The 24,186-nt window shown below is 59.7% G+C and overlaps 1 protein-coding gene across 4 annotated transcripts in view; it reads left to right on the forward strand.

Moving 5' to 3' along the window:
• Positions 1-416: 416 nt before the first annotated feature.
• The window catches only part of RNF213 (ring finger protein 213), a 104,165-nt gene continuing 80,395 nt past the window's right edge, over positions 417-24,186 (forward strand). Inside the window, exons 1-11 of one of the 4 annotated variants that reach the window (XM_045984009.1) lie at positions 417-493; positions 2,084-2,225; positions 9,352-9,426; positions 11,376-11,617; positions 16,972-17,478; positions 17,713-17,835; positions 18,423-18,598; positions 19,172-19,330; positions 19,885-20,081; positions 22,900-23,183; positions 23,847-24,103. In XM_045984009.1, the coding sequence (XP_045839965.1) occupies positions 2,129-2,225; positions 9,352-9,426; positions 11,376-11,617; positions 16,972-17,478; positions 17,713-17,835; positions 18,423-18,598; positions 19,172-19,330; positions 19,885-20,081; positions 22,900-23,183; positions 23,847-24,103 (2,117 nt within the window). In that variant the 5' untranslated portion in view covers positions 417-493; positions 2,084-2,128. Of the gene's footprint in view, positions 494-915; positions 1,284-2,083; positions 2,226-6,539; positions 8,183-9,351; positions 9,427-11,375; positions 11,618-16,971; positions 17,479-17,712; positions 17,836-18,422; positions 18,599-19,171; positions 19,331-19,884; positions 20,082-22,899; positions 23,184-23,846; positions 24,104-24,186 lie in introns of those variants that run through there. The other 3 variants (XM_045984013.1, XM_045984008.1, XM_045984010.1) reach the window with 3 other exon arrangements.

Consider the following 24,186-nt stretch of genomic DNA (forward strand, 5'->3'; position numbering starts at 1 on the left):
ATGCGATGGGGCGGGTGACCTATACTTTGCACCCGAGTGTCTGGCCTGGCGTCCTCTGTGCCCCTCGCTGGCGGGGGGGGGGGGGGGGGGGGGGGGGGGGGGGGGGGGGGGGGGGGGGGGGGGGGGGCGGGGGGGGGGGGGGGGGGGGGGGGGGGGGGGGGGGGGGGGGGGGGGGCTGGTTCTCCAGGGAGGTGGGCACTGTCCAGGGTGCTGGGCTCCGGTTGGGGCGGGGGTGGGGGTGGGGGTGGCGGTGAGGCTGCTGGGGGACAGCCGGGGGCAGACCCCTGCGGGTCCAGAATCTGTGCTCCTCTGCACCCTGCCCCGAGGGCAGCGACAGGCAGCGCCTCCCCCTTGTCCACCGGGGGGCGCCAGGAGGTGGCATTGTGGCCGCGCCCGCCCGAACTCTCCCTGCCCGCAGCGGCGGGACCCGGACCAGAGAAACGAAACTGGGCCTCCGCAGAGGCTTGCACGCCCGGGCGGCGCGGGGGCGCGGGTGAGCGGAGGGAGGCGCGGGGCGCGGGCGGGCCGCCGGGTCCTTGGGTCTGGTCGGGGCGCCTGCGTGCAGCGGGCCGTCCCCGCCCGGCGGCCTTTTCCGGGGCGCCTGGTTTCGGTTTTGCCTCGGGCCCCGCGCCGCCCCGTGCGGACCCCAACCCCGGGCAGCCGGTGGGCGCGCGGCGTGCGCGGAGGAGTCCCGGGGCTGGCGCCGAGCCCTTCGCTGCCTGGGGTTGCCGGGGGCGCCCCTGCCTGCGTCCCCAGTAGCTCCCCGGAGCGCGGCACCCCCGCCCCGTGGCCGCCGAGCGCTGCGCCCTTCGCGTTCCCAGCGCTGCCCGCCGCCGGGGTCCCAGGCCACGGTGGGCACCGCTGCCGCGACGGCCTTAAGGGCCCCGAGGTGGCGGCGGGGAGGCCGGAGAAGGAGCGAGTGCGGAGATGGGGAGCCGGGCGCCCTCGACCCGCGCGGCTCCCGACCCCACGTGACCCGGCCCCGCCGGCGGGCGCGGGGGGTGGCGGCCGGGGGATGGGCGTGGAGTCCGGCGCATCCTGAAGCTGGGGACGTCGGAGGCCGAGTGGCTAGAGTATTGCCCGGGTTCTGCTACGCCTCAGGCCCCGGGTGGGGGCGGGAAACAGAAGGGCCCTTCAGGGACTTCTGAGCCCTGTGGTGGCTTTTCTGGTGCGCGGGGAAGCAGAGCCTTGCGGAGGGCAGCGGAGGGGTGGAGGCCCCGTCGTCACTGAAAATCGTGGAGACGCCGGACCGGGACGGTGGTCGCGTCCCTGGCCATGCAGGGGTGAGGGGCGGGGTGGCCGGGGCTTGGAGGTGACAGGTTGAGCCGGGGAACCTGGCCCACACCGTCTAGCTCTCCCTGCCCCCAAGAGCTCACTAGCTAGTGCACCGCGCGAGCCAAGGCTGGGGGAGGCAGGCAGGCCACGGGCTGGAAGCGGGCAGGGCGCAGCCTGCTAGGCTGACCACTAGCCCTGTTTGCCCTGAGCTGCCCCAGCGCACAGGCGGGCCCCTCCAGCGCTCTGGCATCTCTGAAGGGCTGTCTGCCCCACCCAGTCCCCATGGCACTGTGCACAGGTGCTTCTGTCTGTCTGCCCCTCGTCCAGCACCCACCGGGCCCTGTCCAGCACCCACCAGGCCCTCTCACACCGTGTCTGATCTCGGGGTTCTGCAAGGGCTGTGTCTCTGCTGGAACAGTGCCCCCTCCCCCAACACCTGGTTCTCAGTTGTCCCAGCCCCCAGGTCCAGCCAGCGGGAACCGTTTTAGACTCACTGAGGGATGGAGACCCCAGGACGGGTGGTCCTGGCCCAGGGAAGGGGGGGGCAGGAAGAGAACAAGCTGGAGCCCCTGGTAGGGGAGGGAGCGGGGGAGGGGGGAGATGCCGGGGTCAGGAGGGGCGGTACCGAGGGGGGTTTAGGGCTGCGAGTGCTGCAGGTGAGGACTGGCTAGCAGTAGGTTTCCGATTCAGCGGGGACCTGCTGGGCGCTGTAATTTCCCTTTCCCAGAAAATGAAACTGAAGCAGGGCAGGTCACGTGACAGGCAGCTCAGTATATAGTCAGCTGCCTGGGGACCCTTTTTCTTCCAGACCTGCAGGAGCGTGCCTGCCTGGAGCAGACCCATCCCCGGAGGAATGGAGTGTATTTCATGTGGCTACGTCTCCAAAGACGAAGCCCCCAAGTTCTGCAGCCGGTGTGGACAGAAGCTGTCTCCTGCAGCCCCCGTCCCAGGTGAGGGCTGAATGGGGGCGGTGGTGTGGGCAGCAGCCCAGCCCGGCTTCCCGTCTCCGGAATGGAAACTGTGCCCAGTGGGCAGCTCCGGCGAGTAGTTGGAGGTCTTCTATGGCTGCGGGACTCTTACTAGAAGCACTTTTGTTACAAGAATAGTTTCTCTGGTTCTTTACTGGGAGCTCTTGTTGCTTTTTAAAAACCTTCAATTTCATTTCCTGGAGAGCATCTGATGGTCCTTCTCCTCCCCGGGACCAGGCAGTGTCGGGCCGAGCTGAGGTGTTTCAGATTGCAGAGGATGCTGTGTGGGAGTGGTATCCCAGGCGGTGTGATGGGGTGCGGGGTCCCTACAGCCTGGACAGGACCCTCTCTGGTGATGGGGGGCAGGTCAGTGCCTGAAAGGGAACCATGTCACCTGCCAGCTCGGGTCGGTCCTTAACTCTTGGTGTCCAGGACCTCAGCCCGCCTTCCTTCCTTTCCTAGATGTTCTTGGACCCAGGACCTTTGCACTGCCTGTTCCCTCGGCTTGGAATATACCTTTCCTCTGAGGGCAGCACCATCACCCCCTCACCGCCTTTCTGTCTTTGCTCCTCGGCCCTCCCACATGGAGGCCCACTGACCACCCCACTGAGAACAGCACCTCCCCCCCTCACTTGCTCAGGCTGTTTGCGGTTCTACCATTCGGCCCCCAGCAGCGCACAGCTTCAGACAAGACATTTGTTCTCTTGGTAGCTGCTTTACTCCAAGTCCCTGGCACGGCGCCTGGCACATAGTAGGTGCTTGACCAATAATTTCCGGACCCAGCAAGGAAAGTCTTCTGGAAGATCGTGTGTGTTTTCTTTTTTTAAAGATTTTTTATTATTTTTTTTTATTTATTTGGCAGAGAGAGAGATCACAAGTAGGCAGAGAGGCAGGCAGAGAGAGAGGAGGAAGCAGGCTCCCTGCGGAGCAGAGAGCCCGATGCGGGGCTCGATCTCAGGACCCTGAGATCATGACCTGAGCCGAAGGCAGCGGCTTAATCCACTGAGCCACCCAAGTGTCCCTCGTGTGTGTTTTCTAAACACAGTTTGTGTGCGTGTGTTTGCACGAGAGTCAGTAAATGCCGTCAGTACCAGCCCTTCTTGCTCACTGACCCCTGGGTGATCTGCGAGGGTGTCCTGTGTGTGAAAGGGAGGCCCTGGTTCGTTACTCTCGTCTCTGCTGCGTGTGTACAAAACACTTACATCCCAGATGTTTTTACTGGACTGTAAGAGGTGCGAAGAGGCGACTGCTTTTGCTCTCAGGTTTGTTTGACTTTCTTTGGCCGCGGCCCCTCTAGGGAGGAGCTCCGGCTACAGTTAGATCCGGGGAGTCTGTCTTTTCCTTTGGAACACAGGGGACTTGACTCACGCAGTCGAGCTTGAATCAGCTCCGTGTTCGCTGTCCTCATTGGCTCCTGGCTGTCTGGATATGGGACCATGGCCTAGCTGAACTCTTGGTGGGTCCAGGCAGAATTTTCCCCCTGCTAGGGCTCCACACCCCTGGTCACTAGAACATCCGCCTGAGTGGGAGACCTTGTGAGGGGGTCTTTGGGACCCCAGAGAGTTAAAAAACCCAAATCAGACCAGTTGGTGAAATGGCAGTGAGCCTGATGTTGTGCTAAGTCTTGAGAGAGGAGACGTCATAAATTCCCATTTTACAGATGCCAAGAGTGAGGCACAGGGAGGTTAGGGAAACTGTCTACAGTCCCACAGCTAGCAATTGGCAGAGGCAGGATTTGAGCCCAGGCCGGCAGAGTCCTGGGAGGAAGCCGTGGTCTTGCGCCTCTGGGGGAAGGGAGGGGGGGAGGGTGGGGTGCTGGCTGCTCCCCCATCTACTCTGAGGTGCCACCACCTGGGCGGTGATAAGCAGCTCCACCCCTGCTGGCCCCACCCCTGCTGGCCCCGGCCTGTATGGGGGTCAGGGGTTAGGGGTGAGGCAGGGGTTGAGTGTGGGCCTCCAGGGTGGACATGAACGACCGTGACCAGGTAAAGCAGGAGGACCCCAGACCGGCAGGCAGGGGACCCTGAGGGCCTTCTCTGGAGTCTGGGTCCAGTGCCTCAAGCCTCCTGGAGACCCACCTCTTTAGGAAAGCACTCGCTCCTCTCTGGGGTCTCCAGGGGGCGCAGTACCTCTGCCCTCCTGTGGTTTTGTGGGGGGGGGTCTCAGAGCTCTGCTGAGGGTGGCCCAGGTGTCATGGCAGAACTGGGAAGGGAAGGTCTGCCTGCCAGCCTGGGCGTGTGGGGCTTTTACAGGATGCCATCAAGTCTTCCTGCCCTGACAGCAGGCCAGCGGTCACGGTCCAGGGCCCCGCCGATCCCTGCGGGTAGGGAGGAAGGGTCAGCCCCCCCCCCCCCACCTCCGAGATGTCCGCATGCTGCCAGACGACAGGACGGGAGACAACTGGAGAGCCGCCTGGAGTGCTGACTTCTCACGTCGGGGCCTCCCCTGCTGCTGGTGGGAGCGGGGCACACGGGATGGGACTCCAAGGGATCCCCAAGGGCCGGGATCTCAGGAGCGATGGCGATCTCCCCCAGCCCCTGCCCTGCAGGGCGCTCCTCCCAGCCCCCCCCCCCCCCTCCCTCATTCTCGGCCAAGCTTCAGCTTATAGGAAGGGAAACCGAAACCAAGCTGGGGCTGTGGGGGGAGGGGGAGATCTTCTTCCTGTCAGCCCCTCCCGGAGCCGCCTGGCTGCCGCCCCAGGGCTCTGGGCTGGGTGCCGCTGCTGTTCCTAGGTGCTGGGATCTGAAGCCTGCTTCAGGAGTGCGCGGCCGAGGCCCAGAAAGAATCCTTCAGACGTTTTCAGGGCAAAACAAGTGGTTTTATTGAAGCCCGGGGACCGAGCCGGTGCCGGAGTGCAGGGAGAGCTGCACTGGGGCCCGGGGAGCAACGGGTGATGTTCTTTTAAGCGGAGGACGGATGGGTAGAGACAGAGGAAGTTTCCGAAAGGATTTTCTTATGTTAGAAAGACTTAGAGGAACCCGGAGGCCTAGCCCTTGTTGAGCTAAGGTAGTTTTGGGCTCTGGCAAGACAGTAACAGGACGACCCTTGAGAGCTCCTGGAGGAGCTTCATCCTGGTCTCATTGTCCGTTCACCATAGTTATGGGGAAATCCCATTCCCTCTACCGTTTCTTTCTGCCTCGCACCTCCTGTGGCTGGACGCCTGGGTCGGGAGGCTGGGGGCAGGGCACCGACCACATAAAGGAGCGGAAAGGGGGTGTGTGGAGAGTCCCAGTCCAACCTGGGCAGAGAGGGGCCAACTTTGCCCAGAGTCGTGTTGGGCCAGTCTGATGAAGCTCTAGAACCTAGGTGGGGTTCGGTGGTGAGGTCCGGAGCCGACGGCTAAGAAAGAATTCTTAAGACGTCTCTGGTGCAAAAAGGTGGTTTATTAAAGCACAGGGACAGGACCCGTGGGCAGACAGAGCTGCTGCCCCGCTATCCTGAGGAGTGGCTGGTTATATACACAGGAGTTGGATAAGTGAGGACGAAGGGGTGTTCAGCAGGGCTATCGGGGAAAGAAGACTGTCAGGATATTGAAGGCCTGGTTACTGTCAAGCCAAGACCGTCTTTCCCTCTAATGAGGCACTAGCAAGAAGACAATTGGGAGTTTCCTGGTGGAATGTTGCATTCCTCCTATCAAGCGTCCTTGTTAGTGAGATTTGGGTTTAGAAGAAACTCAACTTTATTTACATTTCCTTCTGCCTCAGCCTCCTTTTTATGGGGGGAGGGTGATGTTAGGGCTTGAGGAACTGAGTTATGTGCCTCTGGAAATTGGGCTATTGATAAGGTAACTTCTTTGTTGTAAATCTCTAGGACATCTGTAAACCAAGGGAGAAAGGACTGTGATCTCTGTTAACTTTGTGTTTTCTTTTAGGGCAGCCAGGGGTGCCTGAGGAATGTCACACACGTGACCGAGGGGAGCGGGTGGAGAGGGGGTGCAGGTGCCAACTTTTTCTTTGTCCTCAGCCAGCCTCCTGCTCCCTCGTCAAGTCCAAAGGTGGAGGGTAGGGCCAGGGGGGAAGGTCAGGTTCCCCAGCGGACCCAGTGGGACTCTACCCTGAGTGCTAGAAGCCTATTATCAGGAGAGGAAGTTCCGGCCAGCGTCGTTACTTTTTCGTTTTCTGCTTATGTCCCAGTTTCCTTGATGTTTTTATAAGGGGAAAAAGAGGAGAACCTGAGACCCTATTCGCATCCAGGGTAGGGCTGGGGGCCCCTGGGGCAGCTCAGAGGCAGGACAGGTAGAGGTGGGGGTGGCCCCAGGCCGGGGGGGGGGGTTTGGGGAGCAATGGAGGGTCCCTGGTCAGGAACAGAGCCGTCCTGCCTGTTCGTGCCTGTGGGGCTGGTGTGGGCGCCTCGACTCCACGCCCACTGGCACAGGCCGTGGGTTTGTGCTCCCTGACCGGACTTGGGGCGGGCGGGGCAGGCACACCCGGAGGGTTGCACTGCTCAGTGCCCTGGGTTTTACGATTTCGATCGGGGTAAAACATTTATAACGTGAAATTTACCATTTTAACGCAGTGTCGCTGTTCGGCGGCCTGAGGCCCATTCTCGTTTTCATGCGGCCATCCCCACCATGCCCTCCAGAACGTTCCATCCTCCCAGACGAACGTCCATCTGCAGCAAACACTGATGCCGTCCACAGCCTCTGTCACCCACCGTCTCTTTCTGTCTCTGGGAATGTGACCGCCCTAGGGACCTCCGCGAGCGTGGGAAGCGTGCCTGCTTGCTTTTTAGCCTTGACAGCCTGCAGGGCTGCGGCCCCTGATTTCCAGCCTAGGGCTGGGCCCGGATGGCAGGGGGCCCCGGGCTAGCTGGCTGCCGTCCCAGGGGTGCGTGCGCTGCAGACCCAAGTCAGAAGCCTGGGTGTCGGAGTCAGCGTGGCTGACCGCATTGGGTCGAGTTAATTTTCGGTGACGTTTTGTCAAAGTGATTTGGGGTTGTCGGTGAGGCCCCTGCCTTCTCCCCTCATTCCTGTGCTAATCAACCATTGACCTGATTTGGGGACATGAAGGGGAGCTCAGACCCGTTGGCTCTCTGGGTACCCCCGGGTCTGCTTACCTGCAGGCATCCTAGCGTGCACGCATGCTTCAGGGCTAGGGGATGCGTCAGGGCTAGGGGACAGGAATTTGCTCTGATTAGCCAAAATATCCTACAGGCAAGGACCAGGACCCCGACAGCTGTCCGCAGGGCCTGTTGTGGCTTCTGTGAAACCGTGGGAGGCAGCCCAATGCCTGGGTTCAAGCCCTGCTCCCCAGTTGTCCTTCCATATTTGTGTCTACCAGGAAAGCATCTCCCTGTTGGCTGGCTGTGTGGGTACTTAGCGGGTTCACACGCAGAGCGCCCACTAACCTCCGCCGCAGGTTTGCTCCTCCTGAATCCAGCTGGAACTAACACCTGCTGGTGAGAACGGAGGTGATTGGAAGTGGTGTTCGGGAGCAATTCTTCAAACATTCGTGGTACAAAAAGGGTGGTTTTATTATAACACGGGCAGGACCTGTGGGGAGAGAGAGCTGCCCTCGGACTGCGAAGAGATTATATACTTTAGAGTTGGAGGAGGTAAGGACAATGCAAAGTTTCCAAAAGGATTTTCCCCGTCTCAAAGATTCACAGGGTCCGGGAGGCCTGGCTAGCTATTGTCAACCTAATGTTGCATTTCCTCTAGCAAGGCATTAACTCGGGAGACTGGGACTTCCTGGAGGAATGTTATATTCTGCCGGTCTAGAGTGCTTGTCAATAGGGCTGAAGGTCCTAAGGAAATTCAATTTTATGTACATTTCTTTTGCCTTTGTTCCTCAAATCATGAACGACCCTCCCACTGTAGGAGGGCACAAAAGCCATGAAGCCCGACCTCCTCCCAGCCCTGACCCTTTGCATCCCCCGTGAACACAACACTATTAAGTGTTTGGTGTGTCCCCTTCTGGATGTTTCCTCTGCGTGGAAACGTGCGTAGGCATATGTGTTTCTGTAAGCTGGTGGGTCATGCTGATGTAGTTTGGGAATACAGGGGAGGCTTGGTGGGGTAGGGTCCGGAGCCGACAGCCAAGAAAGAATTCTTGAGACATCTTTGGTGCAAAAAGGTGGTTTTCTTAAAGCCCGGGGACAGGACCCATGGGCAGAAAGCTGCGCTGGGGTCATGAGGAGTGACCCATGATGTGCTCTGTAGTTGGGGGGCGGTGAGGGAGAGCGTGAGTCTCTGAGGAATTTTGGAAGCAAGGTTTGCGGGACCGTGAGGGGCCAGCTGGTGTTGGGAAGAGGTCATTTCCTACTGCCTAGCAAACCTGAGTCATGAGACTTCGGATGTATATCTGTGGGTCATATCCCTGGGGATAGAGATAAAGGGAGTTTCCAAAGGAATTTTTATTTATTTTTATAAATTTTTAAAGATTTCATGTATGTATGTATGCATTTTAGAGAGGGAGAGAGTGGAGGGGCAGAGGGAGAAGGAGAGAGACTTAACCCAGCATGGAGCCTGACATCGTGACCTGAGCCCAAATCAAGAGTTGGATGCTTAAAACCGACTGAGCTATTCAGGCGCCGCCAAAGAAATTTTTATATTTTAAAGTAGACTTAACAGGATCCAGGGGCCGGGCTAGGACTGCCTTGGGCCCTTAGCAGAGTGTCAGCATCCGCTGAGTCCCTAGAGTCCCTAGAGGAAGGTCACTCTGCCTGTTTCAAGGACTTGTCAGTGGGCTGTAGGTAGTAAGGAAATTTAATTATTTTTTTCTGCCTTTGTTCCCCACATCACTGGGCATTTGCCTTGTTCCACCGTTTGTCGTAAGGGACATGGCGAGGCGGATCCTGCCCCCGGAACAGTCTATCTGGAGGACAGCTCGTGTGTTTATAAGCATGAGGCTTCTGGCCCCTCTGGCCTCCGGGTTTTGAGGTTTCTCGTCCACCTGCCTCCTCTGTAGCACTGGGCGCTACACATCTTGCTGGTCCATGCCAAGTGGGTAGGTGCACATGGCATCTCGTAGGTTCCTTGATCGCTTCCTTGATCAGTAGAGAGCCAAGGATGTTTTCGAGGGTCCCGTGTATTTCTTTTTCTTCGAACCGCCTCGTTTTCCTCTTGGGAAGCTCATTTTTTACAACAATTCCTACTGATTCTTCATAGGCGTCGAGGCTGTTTATATCGGAGAGGACCAGAACCGCAGCCCCCTGCTTCGTCCGCTGGAGGAATGCACTGCCTGTACGCTCGGCTCCAGAACCAGGGTCTTGGGTTTCCGCGGGGCTCGGGGCTCGCTCTCTGTCCCGAGTTCCTCTGTCTCTGCCTCTTTCTCTGGTCCCCTGCTTTGTCCCCAGGCTGGCTGTGTTCATGAAGGCAGACGAGCTCACCAGCTCCGGTGCCTGGGATCTGTTTGTCTGACCAGGGGAGGGAGTCACTGTGTCTGAAACCCCAGTCACCAACCCGGGAGGCCAGCTGCACGTTCTGCCAATCACTGGGGCCCGGGGAAATGCCAGGTCCTAATTGGATCAGGCTAATCAGGGATCGCACCACAAAGAGGCAGGTAGAGGCCAAAATGCTCAGAGTTTATCATCAACGGAGAGTGGCTCTGGGCGTTGTGTACGATGAGATCCTTGCTGGCTTGGTTCTTCGGCCATCAGGTTGTGGGGGAGGAAGAATTTTTCTCTACCCTTCAAAATGCTGCTGGCTGGTCTGAGAAGTAAACTGACATGAGACAGATTGACAGGAGAAAAATAGATTTGATTTCTGTACGATGAGAGATTGCAAAGATAAGTGAGGGGAGGGGTCTGTGTCACCCGGACTCAGGAGAAGGGACTGGGTAGGGGTCTGGGACGCCAAAGGGAAGATGGCAGGTCTCAGGGAGATGGGAAGGAGTCAGGGGTGAACAGATGTTTGCTGGGCCATCAAGAAACTATGGAACAAGAAGACTGTGGTCCAGCAGGGACCAAAGTTCCTCCTGGCCCGCCAGCCCGCCAGCCCGCCGTCCCTAGTTCACAGCTTAACGTCGTTATGTGCAGCGGCTCCCAGTGCCTCCTTCTCGATTCTTTTTTTTTTTTTTTTAAAGATTTTATTTATTTGACAGACAGAGATCACAAGTAGGCAGAGAGGCAGGCAGAGAGAGAGGAGGAAGCAGGCTCCCTGCGGAGCAGAGAGCCCGATGCAGGGCTTGATCCCAGGACCTTGGGATCATGACCTGAGCCGAAGGCAGAGGCTTAACCCACTGAGCCACCCAGGCGCCCCATCCTTCTCAATTCTTGTAGGCAGTTAGGGGGAAGGTCAGAATTTCTTCCTGAGTCTTTTCAGCTCAAAGGAGTCTTCATGACAAAGTGGCCCATCTCGGGGCAACTCAAAGTTCTAAGTATGTGTATTTAGACATTTAATGTAGTTGTCATTAATTCTGAGTCTCGTCACAGTCATCCAAAGGATGACTTCTGAGGGCCAAGTTCCAAATGGCAGAGGCTCCAAGGGAAGCAAAGCACTGGTCCCCACTCTCCAGCATTTACAGAGGGGAGGTTGGGCATAAGACAGGGCCTAGGAGAAGGAAGAGGAAGGGGCTTCAGAAGCGGGGCCCAGCAGGCCTTGGCTTTAGAGGCCAGGCTGAAGGAAGGTTTCAAGTAGAAAGCCATCTGGGGGGTGGAGGTGAGGGTGGCATGGGGACCTAGGTTTCAAAATAGGGTCCCTGAAGGCCTCAGTTTGGGAGGGGCCCCCATGGGGATGGTGGCTGTAAACGGGGGCGACTCTGAGAGCAAAGCAGCTGGGGTACAAGGGTCAATGGGGGGCAGGGACCAGGGAGGTGCTGGGAGACTCTGGGTCCGGCCGGGATCCCCAGTGAGAGGGGCTGAGAGTGGGGCGCCTGTCCCTGAGAAGAGAGGAAGAAGCACCTTGGGCAGGGAGGGGAGCGGCTCATTCTGTTTTAGACCCAGGGCCGGGCCACTCTGCTGATGCCGACATCAGGAAGAGCTGGACGGTCAGACTGCATGCGCTGTCTCGGGGGTTCGGCTTCTTCCTTGGGGCTGGAGCCGGGGTCCTGGTCCGTCATGCCCACCCAAGAGCAGAAATTGTACCCAGGGAAGGTGCACGTTGGGGAGAGGGCCGATCTGGCCAGTGTCCTCGCGGGACTTTCCTCCGGGACTTTCCTTGCTTTATCCTGAGACTTGCGTGGACCTTTGCAGATTCTGAGAACAACAACCCTGAGGCAGAGCCGGCCCCAGAGGAGAAAATGGAGTGTGAGCAGGAGCTGAAGGAGGACGGTGGCCCCAAGGTGACATCGGACCCAGAGGCAGAGATGGAGTGTGGACAGGAGCTGAGGGAGGACGGTGGCCCTTTCTTGTCCCCGGACTCAAGTCACCTCCTGCGGGCAGATCAGGATGAGCCCGTTTCCAGTGTCTCCTTGGCCGGCCAAGCAGTGGGCAGAGTGAGTCGTCCTGCGCCCTGGCGGCGGGCCGGGGGGTCTGTGAGGAGCAGCAGCGGCCCATTTCCCCCTGCTTGGCCCAGAAGCTGCCGCTGCTGTGGTCACACCCGTGGCGGAGCAAGGGGCCCCCTCATCCTTACCGTGCGGCTCGGTGTGGCCCCCCTGCCCCCGACGGCCGCACGCGGGGCAGCAGCAGGGCAGCCCGGTCTCTGCAGCCGGTTGGCCGCGGGCTCTGGGCTCCTGCTCCCCGGCCAGGCCCGGCCGCCGAGCGGGGGCTGGTCTGGAAGCCTGAGCGGCTGCGGCGCGCTGTGCCTCCTCTCCGGACCTCTTGGCCTTGACGGGGCTGGCGCTGAGGTGTCTGAGGCCACAGAGGCAGGGTCGCCGCTCAGGGAGGACGGCGGCGGGCCAACGCTCCTCCCCTAGAGCGGGGGTGGGGAGCCGGGGCTCAGCAGTCCGGGGTCGCCCGCCAGTGACCTGAGCGGGTCTTGCGAGCGAGCGAGCCTAGGCCAGGCTTGCAGGGAACGCGGGGACAGGTTCAGGGGCAGGTTGGGGACCACGATGCGGCAGAAGGTCCCGTGCTGCAGCTCGGCCTGTACGGACTGTAGGACCCAGTGGCCTGGGGCTTCCGCTGGACATGGGGACACGATGTTGTCCTTCCGTGTCGGGGTTGGGGCCACTGTCTTGTCTCTTCTCAGTTGTTCCTTGAAGTGTCAGGCCGGCGGGGCAGACGCGCAGCCGGCAGCGTCACGGTCAGTGGGGCACCGTGCGGGGCGCGCGGAGGGGTGAGGCGGGTGTGCGTGGTGTGGCAGGGGTGTGATGTGAGGTGAGAGCGGGGATGTGTAAGAGCGTGTGTGTTAGTGTGCGTGTGCGGGCGTGTGGGATTTGTGTCGTGTCGGTGTGGGTGGGGTGTGTGGAGGGCGCAGGAGTGTGGGTGTGTGGTGTACGTTAGTGTGGGAGGCCGGTGAGGTTTTTGTTAGTGTGCGGTGTGTGTGTGGTGGTGGGTGTGCGTGGCGTGGGAGTGCGGGGTGTGGATGTGTGCGTGTGAGTGGGGTGTGGGGCGTAGACGTGTGTGCGGGCGTAGCTGGTGTGACTGCGGTGCGTGCGGGGGGTGTGTGTGTATGTGTGTGGTGTGCATGTGAGCGTGCGTGGGGTGTGAGTGAGTGGACGCGGTGTGTGTGTGAGGTGTGACTGGGGTGTAGGGGTGTGAGTGTGATTTGTGAGTGTGTGGTGTGTGAGTGTGTGTCCTTCCCCTTGGGGTGTCGCTGTCCCGAGCAGGACGTGGGACGGTGAAGGTTCAGGTGAGCTCTGGGAGCGGGCGCCGGGGGGTGCACACCCGCAGGAGGGCACGTGGCGCCGTGAGTGGACCCGACTCTGAGCCCAGCAGGACTGGGTTTTGTTTTTTAATTTTGAAGTAACCAGAGTGAGTTTTTCAGGCTCTTTTGGAAACAAAAACGGGCAAGAATAACCAAGAATACTATGAAAAAGAAAAGTCTGAGTGGGACTTCTGCACGAAATCAAACAGAAACGTGGTACAGAGCCCTAGTCAGTGCAACGGTGAATTCTGGGGGCGATCGTTGTACTAGAAGAGAATCCCTGAGTCAGAACCTAGTATGTGCAAGAACTGGGGGCGGTACATACATATGTATCTGATCTCTGAATGGGGAAAGAGTTTCTAGTAATTAAAGCAGGGAAAAGACGACAAGCAAGAGACTGGTGTCTTTGACTTAAGAAAATTAAAAACGTCATAGAATATGATAAGCACCAATGAAGGACAAACAATCGAGGAAAAACTTAGAATATTTTTATTTACATAAAAGTACTTTTAGCGAAGAGTGAGTTGCCTCAGTATGTAAAAAGCTTTTAGAAATCAAGAAGAAAACAGTTGACGACCCGGTAGGACAAAATGGGTCAAGAGTGGATTGTAGTCTCTAAATAAATGGCCTGTCAATTTATAAAGCTCCCACCTCTGAACTCTACCTGGAAAATAAAAAGAACTGTAAGCTTTTACGTGGAACTTGTAAAATGAAAGAATGGAGTAAAAGTCAGTGTTTGGGGCAGAGTTGTCTCTGCACCTGCGGGCCGTCTGGTGGGACCCCGGCGAGACAGGTGCTCTTCTCTGATTTCATTACGAGAAATGACCCCAGAAAGGCATCTGAAGGTTTCAGAGAGGATTTAATCACAGCCCCAGCTTCTGTGGCCCAAAGGCTGGAACCCTCTTGAGTTCCCCCCACCCCGGGCAGGGCCCCCTGGGTCGTCCCTAGGCCCGAATGCATTGTGGCCTCCGGCTGTTACTGTCTCAAAGATGGAAGCCGTGGGGAAATTCTTGCGATCCAGCCATATAACTAAATAAACGAAAAGAGAAAAGAAAAAAACCCCAAGAATGGTAAAGGGATACCAGGGACAATGGCAGAGAAGGAGCCTGCAGGGTTCTGTCCCTCCCAGGGACGCACCAGCCACACTGAGCAAAAGAGCGTAAGTTCAGTTGCACGTCTGGAAAGTCTCGGTAGCGGGAGACCTGGCCCCGGTGGCTGAGCCTAGTTTGTGGGTTTCGGCCTGGCCCCACTCCCTCCCCGCATGGGGGGTCTGAAGGTGCCGCTCGTTCTGACGGAGGACGGGAGCCCTGCAGACCGGGTTCTGGGGCTTGACCTCTGGGATGTCTAAGGATGAGAAACGCTAAAGAGGCTGTTGCTGGGACAGCCGCCGGCACCTGGAGGGGCTCCCTGCACCCCCCAGGGAGGGAAGTAGGGAGTCATTGCTCAGAGGGCATGGGGTTCCTTTCGGGGAGGATGAAAATGTCCAGAACTAGATAGTGCGTGCGTGCAGTGGCTCACTGTACGTTCTGTGGTTTTCGCCTCGTGTCAGAAAGCCACATGTGGCACTATCACGGGAGGGGTTGAAGACAAAAGCGAAAGACGGCACGTGCGTGTGTGAACAGGCTCGTGTGTGCAGCTGGGGTGTTCCCACGGGGCGGGGGGACTCTGCCAGGGAACCAAGGGCCAGGGCCCCGGGCTAGGATAGGAGCCTTTATTCAGTGAGTCACGAATCAGGCAGCATCCCACCCAGCAACGCCAAAAGGCTGAGTGGAAGGTTTTCGAGAGGCAGAAAGGGGGTGGAAGAGAAAATTATTAGTAAAGAATGCATTGTTTTCAGGCAAGGTTGTACTCCTGTGGGGGTCAGGCGGAGGGAGGGCCAGTTGGGCTCGCTTTCCTGCAGAGGGTGTCCGGGAGGGATGGCCTCGGCCCAGGGGCGTGGGGCAGGGGACAGGAGGAAGGAGGTGTCTACGAGAGGGACATCGAAGCAGGAGAGGACAGCAAGGAGGCGTCCTGACTGTGTCTGGCATTTAAGATGGACGTGGCTGAGTGACAAGAGGAGGGATCGTGCCATGCCGGGAAGCCCCGGGTAGACGAGAGAAGGAGGGGGCAAGGCAAGTTTGGGCAAGTTCAGGATTGGCTGGTTTGAGTGATCTTGGTGGGCCCCAGGCTGTCAGGGTGTTGCCTGCCATTGTGTCCCCGGCCCTGGGGTGATTTAGAGCAGAAGAGCCGTGGCTGAGGGAGTTGTGTGGGGTGTGGGCTCTGGGTTGGTTGGTTTGCGAATGGAAGGGAGTCTCCCACAGTCTAGGAGTGAGCTAGCCCTGGGCGGGGTGGGCTCCAGGATTAGCGAGGACCCCAAACTGTCCAAGCGCCATAAACTGCAGAAAATAAAACCCAGGATTAATACTGGCGGCGGGAGCAGGACAGTGCAGGGTGAGGTGGGCGGGCTGTGAGCGGGGTCTCCCAGCCATGGTCCGGCTGTTATCCTGAGTGAGCAAATCTGGCCGCTCATACACGGTACAGGACCAGGGAGTCCTTGGGGAATGGGCGAAGCCATCTTATTAGGGCTTCAGTGTCTTTCAGGCTCGGCCTGCACCATCTCCTCCAGGAAGCCTTCCAGGCTAGAGGCCACCTCTGAGATCCCAGCCCCTTTGCCATTGGCCTTCCCCACACACTTAACACTGTCCGTTTGCATAGTCTGCTTCTCTTCCGAAACCACTGGCTTCGTGGGGCGGGAACCAGGCTTGCGCTCTTGCTCCTGGTCCCTGCACAGAGCCCAGTCGGAGCAGAGCTGGCGGGGCTCCCAGGGGCGCACTCGGGGCCTGTGCAGGTCCTCTGGTCTCCAGTGACCCTGGCAGCAGCTCATTGGAAACGCAAACGCCCAGGTCCCCCACGCCCGCCCAGTTACCGTCTGCGGCGTTAGTGCTCTGTACCCCCACGGGCGTTGGACAAGTTACCGCCTTAGCTGACCTTTCTTTCTTTCTAAGTTTTATGTATTTAAGTCATCTCCACACCCCATGTGGGGCTCGAACTCACGACCCCGAGATGAAGCATCGCGTGTTCTTCTGACTGAGCCAGCCTCTGCCCTTAGATGACCTTTTCTTTATGAGTTAAAGACTTTATTTATTTATTCATTTATTTTAAGGAGAGGGAGTGACAGTGTGGAGCCCGACACGGGGCTCGATCTCTCGACCCTGAGATCATGACCTGAGCCGAAATCAAGCGTCGGCTGCTTAACCATCTGAGCCACCACAGGCCCTCCTGCCCCCTTTGAAAGCCTCGTTCCTGCCAGCGCCATGGTAGCAGGTGTGGGCTTACAGGCCAGAAAGTCTCCGTCGGAGGCCGCAGCGCTGGGGCGGCCCGTGTGTCCTGCTGGTTGCTGCGGACAGAGCTGGGAGAAGACCCGGGACCTGACCCAGAAGCGGGCCGACAGACCCCAGGCCCGGGGTGGGGGGCGAGCCCCGGGTCCGTGTCTCTGGCACTGACAGGCCAGTGGCCCCTCCTCCCCCGCCCCAGAGCTGTATCCCAGGCGAGGTAGGGCACCGGGTCCCTACCCTGTGGCTGGGTCCACAGAGGGGCCTCCCCACACTGCTCCCCACAAGCTATTTCTGGTTCCAAAGCCGGGAGCGCCGGCCGCTGAGCAGGGATCTCCAGGCTAGAAAGGGCCGCTCAGACTCCGGTCTGCTTCTGGTCTTCTAACCTCCCAGCCGAACGGCTTGGTGTCGGAGTGTGGTACGTGGGGGCCCGTGTCCGCTTTGGAACTTGCGAGCAGCGCGCTTCAGGATGTCCCATGGGAAGCAGCCCCCGGGGAGGTTCTCGGCTGTGATTCGCGGGGACGAAGGGTGCGGCCAGCACTGCTCTCGGCCTGTCCTGCAGCTCTGCCCTGCCCCGGCCGTCGGGACTTTCCAGGATAAGCAGGTCTGACAGAGACGAGGGGGGTTGGTCAGGCCAAGCTTGATGTACTCGAGACATTGAAAGGAAATGGGAGGAAAATGTTGGGAGAGTGGAGTGACCCCAGGAAATTTAACAAGTGTCTCTTCTGTTCAGAGCAAAAGGAAGAGAGGGAGGAAGAGAAAGAACCCGAGTGCTTCCGCTTCTGCAGAGCCAGACTCCTTGTTGGAGGCCTCCTCAGTCCCCGAGGGTGTCTGCTCGCTTGCAAACTCCGGCTTCCAGGACCCAGCCCCACCCCAGAGCGGGGCCCCACACGGTGGTCCGACCAGCGAGCCGAGCCAGCCCCCGGGCGCCGCCCCGACGCCGCCAGACAGTGGCGACCACCCAGGGCCCGCGGGGCACGCCGAGGCTGGTGGCAGCCGTCCGCCGGACCAGACCGGCGGAGGTGCCCTCCTGCACGGGAAGGGCCACGACACCCCCGAGCCCTCCAAGGGCAGGGGGCCCCCCCCGGAGGGGGCTGGTCCAACCACCTCTGCCAGCAAAGACCGGCCTGGGAAGGAAGGTGCTGCTCAGGAAGTCCTGCCTCCTGAGTCCAAACGGGGTTCTGAGCCCAAGATGGAACCACAGAGCCCCGCGCGGCAGGCCGGGGCTCACGCCTCTGGGGTGAGTTGTCGGGAAGTGGTGAACGGGTCCGCTGTGCCCGGACCACTGGCTGTGGCCAAGCAGCTCCGCCGTCCGTCGCCTCCCTGCCCAGGAAGGGCACCCCTGGGACTTGTTCCCCGGGATGGCGCCCCTCCCTGAGCCACTGGTCCCTCTCGCTGGGCTGGTGGCAGTGCTGACCTATCCCCGACAAGCTGTTGCCTGGGCCCTGACGTGTGGGGCCTTTGTCTCCTCCAGGAAACCGCTGCTGCAGCCCAGCCCGCTAGGCCCGTGGGAGGGGCTGGGGAAAAAGTGAAAGCCAAGACTCAGAAAACGAAACAGCCGCCCGCAGGCCCCCCTGCTTCCCCAGAGCACTGCCAGGTAGGGAAGGCATCTTGTCTTGGAAGCCTCTGCGTCCAGCTGTCTGTCCCACCATCTGCTCCTTTGGGCCCTGTTCCTTCTAAACCTCATCCTTCGTTCAGCCATTCAGTGATTCCCTTTTGGGGGCTAGGGATGCAGCCACGAAGGAGACCTGACTCCTGCCATCATGGCTCACATTCTATAGGGGGAAAGACAGCGAAGTTAGGCACAGGGAGAGCCACATGGAAAGCAGGGTGCGGGCGGGGGGAACCGAGGTGGGTGCTGAGAGAGCGTCGCCAGGCAGGGTCTCCTCAAGGAAGTGCCGATGGGGCAGAGATCTGCCAGCGTGAGGGGCAAGCCATGCAGTTCTCTGGGGACATGTCCCAGGCAACAATGGCAGGTGCAAAGGCCCTGTGGCAGACTTGTATTGGGAACAGTAAGGAAACCAGTGACCCAGGAGCAAGTGAGGGAAAGAGGGTTGCGGAGGGGTTCTTGGAGGCTGTAGCAGGTGGGTCAGAGGGCGATGGAAGGGAAGGGACATGACCACTCTGGCTGCTGTGACAAGCATTGGTTGGAGGGGGGCAAATGGGCTTGGTTACTTGTTCCAGGAAGCTGAAACCAAGGAGAAGGTGGCCGTTGCTGGAGACAAAGCAGGTGGAAGTGATAAGGCCAAGCCAGAGGCTCCAAAGAAGCCAGAAGCGAATGACATGAACTATGCGGCCGCGGTGAAAAATGAGAAGGAGCAACAGAACCGCAAAGCCGGAGCATGTGAAGTGAAGGAGAGGTAGGTATGAGCCCTGGCACCTGGGAGCAAGGACACAACCTGCCCCAGGGACGCAGGCACAGCCTCCCGGGCTCCCCCACCTCGCCCCTGCTGGGGCAGGAGACAGACAGATTCCCAGGCTGCCCTTCTTGGTGACTCTTTTGGGGAAATGGGGGAACTGCTGAGGAGGCAGACCGGGGAGAGCCACGTGTCCCTGTTCCTTGCTGGTGATATGCTCCAGCATCCAGCCCCCAGGGTCCCCAAGGCCACATGGGCCTTATGGATCTCAGGGGAGAGGCTGGCACGTCCCAGAGTGCTTTCTGTCCCCTCCCGCCTCAGCCCCCAGCCTTTCAGAGTGGGGCAGAGATGGCCCCCACCCTTGAGTAGAAGCCCACCCCCTGCTCCACCGTGAGGGAGGCCCAGCAGGACCCACGTGGCATGGGTCTGTGGATGCCGTTGCACTCCGCCGGGGTGTATGTGAGCAGTCAAGAAGCAGAGGCCCTGTTGTGCACGTGTGTGTGAGTGTGCACGTGAGTGTGCAGGAGGCAGGCAGGTCTAGATCTAATCCGTGTTTCCTCTGATGCTTGCCTCCAGCCCACTGAGTCTCCAGGAAAGGATCACGGTGTTCTTCCACGCAATCATTTCCAAGGACGTCAGCTTTGACCCCAACGTGCACAAAGTGTTTGTCAAGGGGGGAGAAGAGTTGGGGAAGCCCAAGTGGAGTCGGAACGTCTGTGAGATGCACTGCACCAAGTGAGTGTGCCGGGGTCGTGGGGACTCTGTTGGAGAAGCAGAGAATAGCCAGTCTTCGGAACACATTGAAATCATGGTTTTTTTCACGTTGCTAACAATCTCACACTTTGGAAAACGACGGCTTCAAACAGATACGCCCTCGAATGCGCTTCTGTGCGATAGGTCACCGTGGCCCACTTAGTGTTGGTTCTGTCTGCAAACTGTGTCTCGTTCTAGAAGCATCCTCTGGTCAGCAGTGATTTCTTTTCTTTTCTTTTTTTAAAGATTTTATTTATTTACTTGACAGACAGAGATCACAAGTAGACAGAGAGGCAGGCAGGGAGAGAGAGGAGGAAGCAGGCTCCCCGCTGAGCAGAGAGCCCGACACGGGGCTTGATCCCAGGACCCCGAGATCCTGACCAGAGGTGAAGGCAGAGGCTCAACCCACTGAGCCACCCAGGCACCCCTCAGCGGTGATTTCTAGCTCTGGGTTTGCTCCAGGCTGTTTGAGGAGAGCTAAAACGTTCAAAATAGGAATCTGTTTTGGATAACCGGCCGGTGTCCTGTTGATTCAGAGACCTGCACGAGAACGGGTTCCTCGTGGAAGGCAGCGCCGTCCTTTCCCGGCAGCACGTGAATAAAGCCATCCCCTACAAGTACGTTGTCGTGCGCGGCAAGAACAGCGACTACGAGTACATCTACAAACCCCAGCAGAGCAGCGAGCACGTCAACCGCTGTCTGCAGGTGCGGGCGGAGCTTCTGGGCTCAGGAGGTGAGTCGCCGGCAGGGCCCCTGGGCTGAGCTCAGGCGTGCAGGTGCCGGGCCTCCCGAAGTGGCCGGTCCTCTGCAGAGCGGGGGCCCCCGTGGGTCCTCTTGGCTGGTACTGCCCTTGCCCGTGCCCCCGGGCCGCGGCCCCCAGCCTCCAGCTCTGCATTGAAGAAACCCTAGTTCAGAAGCCCGTTTCTGATCAGTGTAATGGAACCCCTCACTTCCCAGGGGAAACCAGGAAAAGGATTTTTACTCACGGGCAGAGAGGGTGAAGCTGCTGGGGGTGGGGGGGCAGAGGCTGGGTGGAGGGGCCGCAGGGCTCTGGCGAGAAGATTCAGGGCAGGAGGATGAGGCTGGAGCTGCGGGCAGCGACCCCTTGCCCCGGAGACTGTGGGTCTGATCCCTGCCCGCACCCACACCCCCGCTGCTTGGCGTCCTGGCCACCCTCCGCTCGTCTCCTTTCTCCTGTTCGTGTGTCATTGCTTCCTTGTCTTGTCTTTCCTGTTTTTTCTTTGCTCTATTTTCTTCTCGTTGTATGTATGTGTGTGTGTGTGTGTGTGTGTGAACACGGCGTGTGTGGAGTGTGGTGTGTGGGGGACATGGTGTGTGTGTGAACTGTATGTGGGGCGTGTACGTGGCACATAGGCGTGTGTGGCCTGTATGGCCTGTGCGGCGTGTGTTCTACCTATACGTGATCTCCGTGGCTTCTGCTTTGGGAACGTGCGAGGACTTTCTCTGTGGCCGGGTGCCCGGTATGTGGCAGGCGTCCCCGTGGGCTGAGCCAGACCGGGCAGCGAGCTGGGGGCGCGCGGGCCCTCGTGCATCTGGTAGACGAAGCCCGTTTGATAGTCAAGTCCTTTCTCGAAAGGCTGGCGTGTGGGCTCCCGAGAGGCCTCCGTCCGTGTGTTGCCCGGCGCTCCTCCCTGCTGCTCGGCCGCGAGCGCCGCGGGCCTTCGACGCAGGGTGGCCGTCTGGACCTGGGGCCGTGGGGTGTGGGAGCGGGATGGAGGTGAGGCCTGGTGACCTGCGGGACGGCTCGTGGGGAGGCCTTGGCAGGCTCTCCTCGGAGGTCACTGTCATTGCTACAGACGGCTGGGGTAGGGGCGCGGAAGGTGCCGGGAACGGGGTGATTGCGGGGGTTTCGTGTCCGCTCCGTCCCGTGCTGCGGCGGCTCCTCTATAGGACTTGAAATATAGCAGGTCTCCTGGTTCCCGGCGCAGGTACGGGCAGGGGTGGCTGTCCCCCTTCCTCCCTCTACGCATCCCCGCATGGCGTAGTGGCAGTGGCCAGGCCGCCACAGTAGGGGCTCCCGGCTGCCGCCCCACACCCCGAGAGACCCAGACCATGGCCGCCCTCCTGTGGGGGCCTGAGCATTGTCCTTCCGTGTCCTCTACCACTGTCCCTCCCCGTCTCTCTGTGGTTCCTCCACTGTCCCTCCTCTGTCCCTTCTCTGTCCCTCCATGGTCCCCATGCAGTCCCTCCACAGCCCTCTGCCGTCCCTCCACTGTCCCTCCGCAGTCCCTCTGCCACGTGTCGGTGCCGTTCTGCCTGGAACGGGGGGTGCGCCTGCTGTCTGCACCACCGGCTTCTGCTTCTCCATCTCCGCCTTCGTCTCTGCTCGGCCCTTGCTCTGGGGCCTGCCTCTCCGGCCACCTGTCTGTTTCGCTGGGCTTTCGTCGGTTTGTTTTCTGTCCTGGTTTTTCATTCAGTCTGACCATCCGTAGAGCATGCACTTAGCCTGCCCGGGTTCGTCCCGGCTGCTGCCGGAGGACAGACTTTGGCCGTCTTGACGGGTCTCTTCTCTTCACCTTGTTTTCATGCCCTCTTTTGGGTATTTTTTCTAAGTTGCAGAATTTCTTTCTCTTTCGTTTTCTCTAGTGGGTTGGAAACTTAAACATGTTATTTCTTTTCTTCTGGTAGATTCTGAGAGACCAAAACCTCTGATGGCCCCCTCTCCTCCATCCCAGTGTCAAAGGTGTCCCCTGCCTAGGTGACCCGGGTGGCCCTCTCTCCTCCTCTGGGATGTGGGCCTGGCCAGGCCAGCAGTTCACGTGGGCGTCTGGAGGCCGGGCACGGAGAGCAGGAAAAGCAGTAATTCCCAACGATAATTTCAAATTCTGGCCAGGCTGGGGTGGAGCAGAGGTGGGTGAGTGGGGACCTCGGTGCCGACAGCGGGATGCCGAGTACCTGCACTTCCGGACACTTGCCCATCCTGATCTTCGTGGCTGAGTTCGTGTGTTCATGTTGTCTCTGCCGTCTTCTAATTATTTTGCAGCTGGTTTTGCTGGGTTTTCTAATCAACTCTGTACCTTTGCACCTCGTCCCAAGAGCAGGGGTGGACTCAGTCCTTGCCCTGCCTCAAGGGCTCTGTCTTGTCTGTCCCACATGGAGTGGGTGTCCCAGCTCCCAGCACACAGGAAACTAGCCTTTGGGTCCAGTAACTCAGCCAAGTGGGGTGCTCAACTGTTAGTGAGTGCGGTTTCGGATAGAATTCTTAACCTCTGTGTGATCGTTTTCCAATGATCCCATATACCACGTGTGCTGAGCCATCTGGCTTAGTACAGACCCGTTTCGAATATTTTCACGCCCGCCGGATCATGGGACCTCGGGGCTCCCTCTCATCGCTGTGGGGCGGCAAGAGTCTGGGGCCTGAACACAGCTGTGCTCCTGCGTTGCCCCTCGCCGGCGGGACCCTGGCCCGGATGAGTTCAGTCCTTCCCTTCCTCTGCCTCCTGCGTTGGGGTCGTCAGCCTCCTAGGGGCGGTCTAGGTCGCCGCGACCGCGTGGCCCGCAGCGTGGTGTTTTCCTCTCTCCGCTCCTAGACTGGCACCAGTACGATGATCTGGTCCGTATGAAGAGCCCGGGGATGTTTCAGAGGATGGTGAGCTCCTTCACAGACGGGATCAGGAAGGACCTGGTGAAGGGCAAGCAGGTGGCGGCCGCCGTCATGCTGGACGGCATCTTCAGCCTCCTGCAGCCCTGGAGCGCCGTCAACCTCAAGAGCTTCTTCACCCAGCTCCGGCAGTTCTACTGGGTCGTGAAAGTGCCCATGATCTACGAGGGCCACGCCCAGCCCTGGCACTCTCTGCAGTACGAGGAGAAGGAGGTACTGGGTGTCGGGGTGTACGCCCCTCCCCTCCCGTTCTGGGCAGTCAGCACCACCCCACTTCCTACCGGCCAGGGGGTCCCTGCGGAGCAGCTGGGGGCAGAGCTCACCCTCGCCGCTGTCCAGGCTCTGCTGCTTGTGGAGTCTCTGTCCTCCTGGTTTTCTTCCTTCCTTCCCCGACCGGCACCTCCTTCCCCAGGCCCCACCCCGCCCACCTCCTCTCCTGGCCCCCCCACCCCCCAGGTCCTCTCCCGGCCCCACCCCCTCAGCTCCCCCGCCCCCCCGTCCCCCCCTCTGGCGGAGTGAAGGAGCAGGTGGAACCTTCCTTTATCACCTCTGCCTGCTTTGTGGGAAGGCCCTGGCCAGCCTGGGGACGTTTCGGAGTTGGCAGTTGGGCCTCGCAAGCGTGAAGGGCCCCTCCACCAGGCAGAGTTTCTGGACTGCACCGTTGGCGGCCTCTCCCAGCAGAGCCCTGGGAAGTGGGGGTGCTCGGGGTTAGCTGGGGAGGCGGGGCAGTGGGCCGGCCTCTCCGTGGAGCCGTCTCTGCCTCTTGGGGGCCTCGGTCCCTTGCCCAGCTGACAGGGCACTGAGGGCCGTGAAGGGACCCCTCTCGCACCCCTGCCGGCTTCAAGTCCACGGTTCCGTCTTCTCTCCTGGGGTCAGGTGAAGAGAAACCTGTGGGAGTATCTGAAGAAGCAGGCGGCTCCGTTCCTGGAGAGCAGCGGGGACCCTCTGCCCGAGGACAGCCCAGTAAAGAGTAAAGTGAGGATGGGCCTGATCCTCCTTTTCGCCGTGGAAAAGTTCGACATTCCCGTGTCGGAGAACGACCTGGGCATCCTCTGCCGTCTTCTTTCCTCCGACGCGCGTTCGCCAGCTGACCTTGACGGGGACCTAAGCCACATCTTTGGAACATGCCCGAGGTACTGTGTGTGGGTCAAACGATTTTACAGCTGTTGACAAGAGGGATCTGATCCTGCAAGAGTGTTTGTCGCGGGTCGGCGCG

Source organism: Meles meles, chromosome 18, assembly GCF_922984935.1.
Source record: "Meles meles chromosome 18, mMelMel3.1 paternal haplotype, whole genome shotgun sequence".
Taxonomy (NCBI): Eukaryota; Metazoa; Chordata; class Mammalia; order Carnivora; family Mustelidae; genus Meles; species Meles meles.